Source organism: Sinocyclocheilus grahami, unplaced genomic scaffold (assembly GCF_001515645.1).
Source record: "Sinocyclocheilus grahami isolate Dianchi unplaced genomic scaffold, SAMN03320097.WGS_v1.1 scaffold7383.1, whole genome shotgun sequence".
Classification (NCBI taxonomy): domain Eukaryota; kingdom Metazoa; phylum Chordata; class Actinopteri; order Cypriniformes; family Cyprinidae; genus Sinocyclocheilus; species Sinocyclocheilus grahami.
In genome coordinates, this window is record NW_015511442.1 from 4,331 (window position 1) to 6,284 (window position 1,954).

Consider the following 1,954-nt stretch of genomic DNA (forward strand, 5'->3'; position numbering starts at 1 on the left):
CCATTCACTGACACATCGTACTGCTCTGCTTTGCAGGAGATTTTGATCTGAATTGCACATACAAAACTGACAGTAAGATGCTTGCACTGATGTCACAAACAAACGTCTTGAACATCTTAAAGAGACAGCTCCCCCCAAAATTTTAATTCTGTCATCATTTACTTGCCCTTGTGTCATTCACAACCCATTAGCAAGCCTAATTTGAAAATGATTGAATAATTTTTTGTCCATTCAAATGTGCAAAAATCTATTACTGTCATACTGGACACTGTCCATTTAAATAGAAAAGGTATCTACATGTCAGTATGCCAGCCTACCTCAAAGAACTCTCCATTTTTAAAAGGGATGTCTTGACTCTTTTCTTCTGCCCCCCAAACCCCGTCCTGCCAGGTATTGCGGACAACTGCATTCTCCTCAAAACAGCATAGGTAGTGAAATGCAACCCCATATCTGTGGCGCAGATTAATCTCCATCCTAATGAAGAATGGAACAGAAGAGTGGATATGTTCTCATAAACATAAACTGTTTATAATAGTATTTGTACATTTACAACAAAAAATTAATACAAATAAAAATGCTTGTGATGTATGTCAGAAAGAAAGGATTTTTTCTGACCTTTTACAGTCGGAGTTAACAATTCCATAAATGACAATGATTTTGCCAGGCTTTAGTCCATCAACCACTTCTTTTTTGTACGATGTCACCTGATTGCAGGAAAAAATTATGAAAGTGTAAAAAGAATGTTTATGAAATTGTAAAATATAGGAAAGTATATAAAATATTAATCATGTTGAATGTTATGCTTAATAGTGGTAGTATATTTTTATTCTAACCGCAAGATTCAGATGGCCAATGAAATCCAGCTCCATTCCCTCCACTAAGATGGTGTTCATTTGAGTGAATGGAATATGGTGATTATAGATCATTAAGTCTTCCCCATTGGCACTTATCTATGGAGAGTCATTGTATAATAAGCAAAACAGTGGAAATCAATCATTGTTTTCATTCAGCTAGTACAGAAACAGAACAGTAGTGTACTAAATAAAGATTGTTGCCTGTAATTTATGGCTAGAAAGTTAAATATATATACAATATATATCTATTTGTCTTTCAGTTACATCTATACAAACGGCACAACGTAGAAATAATTTTGTACTGTAATGTAAACATGGACATAGCATACTGCAGTGAATAATGAACAGCTGAGAGGCAAACATGCACTTATTGTATAATGCTACCTGTTGTTAGTGTTTAAGTGCATTATTTTATGAGTGACAAAGTGTGTTTGTTGAGTGACAGCTTTTGCTAGTTTATGGAAGAATGAGTTGATTTAAGGTATGTGTGAAGTGTTTTTGTAGTTTTAATGCATTTTGTATGTGAAATTTACTGCTGTGCCAAGATGGAATTTGGTAAATAGAATTAAAGTGACCAAATTGAGAAAGGTTTCCTAGCAATTGTGAAGAAAAAACTAAACAGTAAACTGGCAAAAGACCTGCCATAGTAATGAAAGAGGAGTCATAATCTTACCTGCCAGTCATGTTTGGAGCTTGACTGAATGTCATTTTGGGTAATTTTACAGCCAAATAAATGGCTTTTAAATAATTTATACCTTATATGCCTGTGTGGTGACAAGGATCTTGATGGTGAACAGTTGACCTCGGAGGAGAGGAGACTTAGAAGTGGGTTGATCGGAGTCCCATCTATCGTTTTGGAAGGTCTTGTACACTATATGTGGGTGGTCATTCTCAAAGTGTGGGCTAATGCACAGAGCAGTTCTAACAGCGGGATGAGAACCATCCTTAAGGTTGATATTTGATCTGCAGAACACAATGAAAACTGTATACAAAACTAGCAATGTCCATGGTAATGTTCCTTTAAATAAGACAAAGACACTAAGATTAATTCGTCCTTTTAGATCAGGGCTGTCCAAACTCGGTCCTGGAGGGCCGGTGTC

General features: G+C 35.9%; 1 protein-coding gene across 1 annotated transcript in view; it reads right to left on the bottom strand.

The window, feature by feature from the left end:
- Nucleotides 1-317: 317 nt before the first annotated feature.
- Nucleotides 318-1,954, bottom strand: part of LOC107577824 (32 kDa beta-galactoside-binding lectin-like) — a gene marked incomplete at its 3' end in the record, with an annotated part of 23,102 nt that continues 21,465 nt past the window's right edge. Inside the window, exons 9-12 of the mRNA XM_016263855.1 lie at nt 1,610-1,817; nt 834-950; nt 616-704; nt 318-474 (exon numbers count right to left, since the gene is read on the bottom strand). Coding sequence (XP_016119341.1) covers nt 318-474; nt 616-704; nt 834-950; nt 1,610-1,817 — 571 coding nt within the window. The remainder of the gene's footprint in view (nt 475-615; nt 705-833; nt 951-1,609; nt 1,818-1,954) is intronic.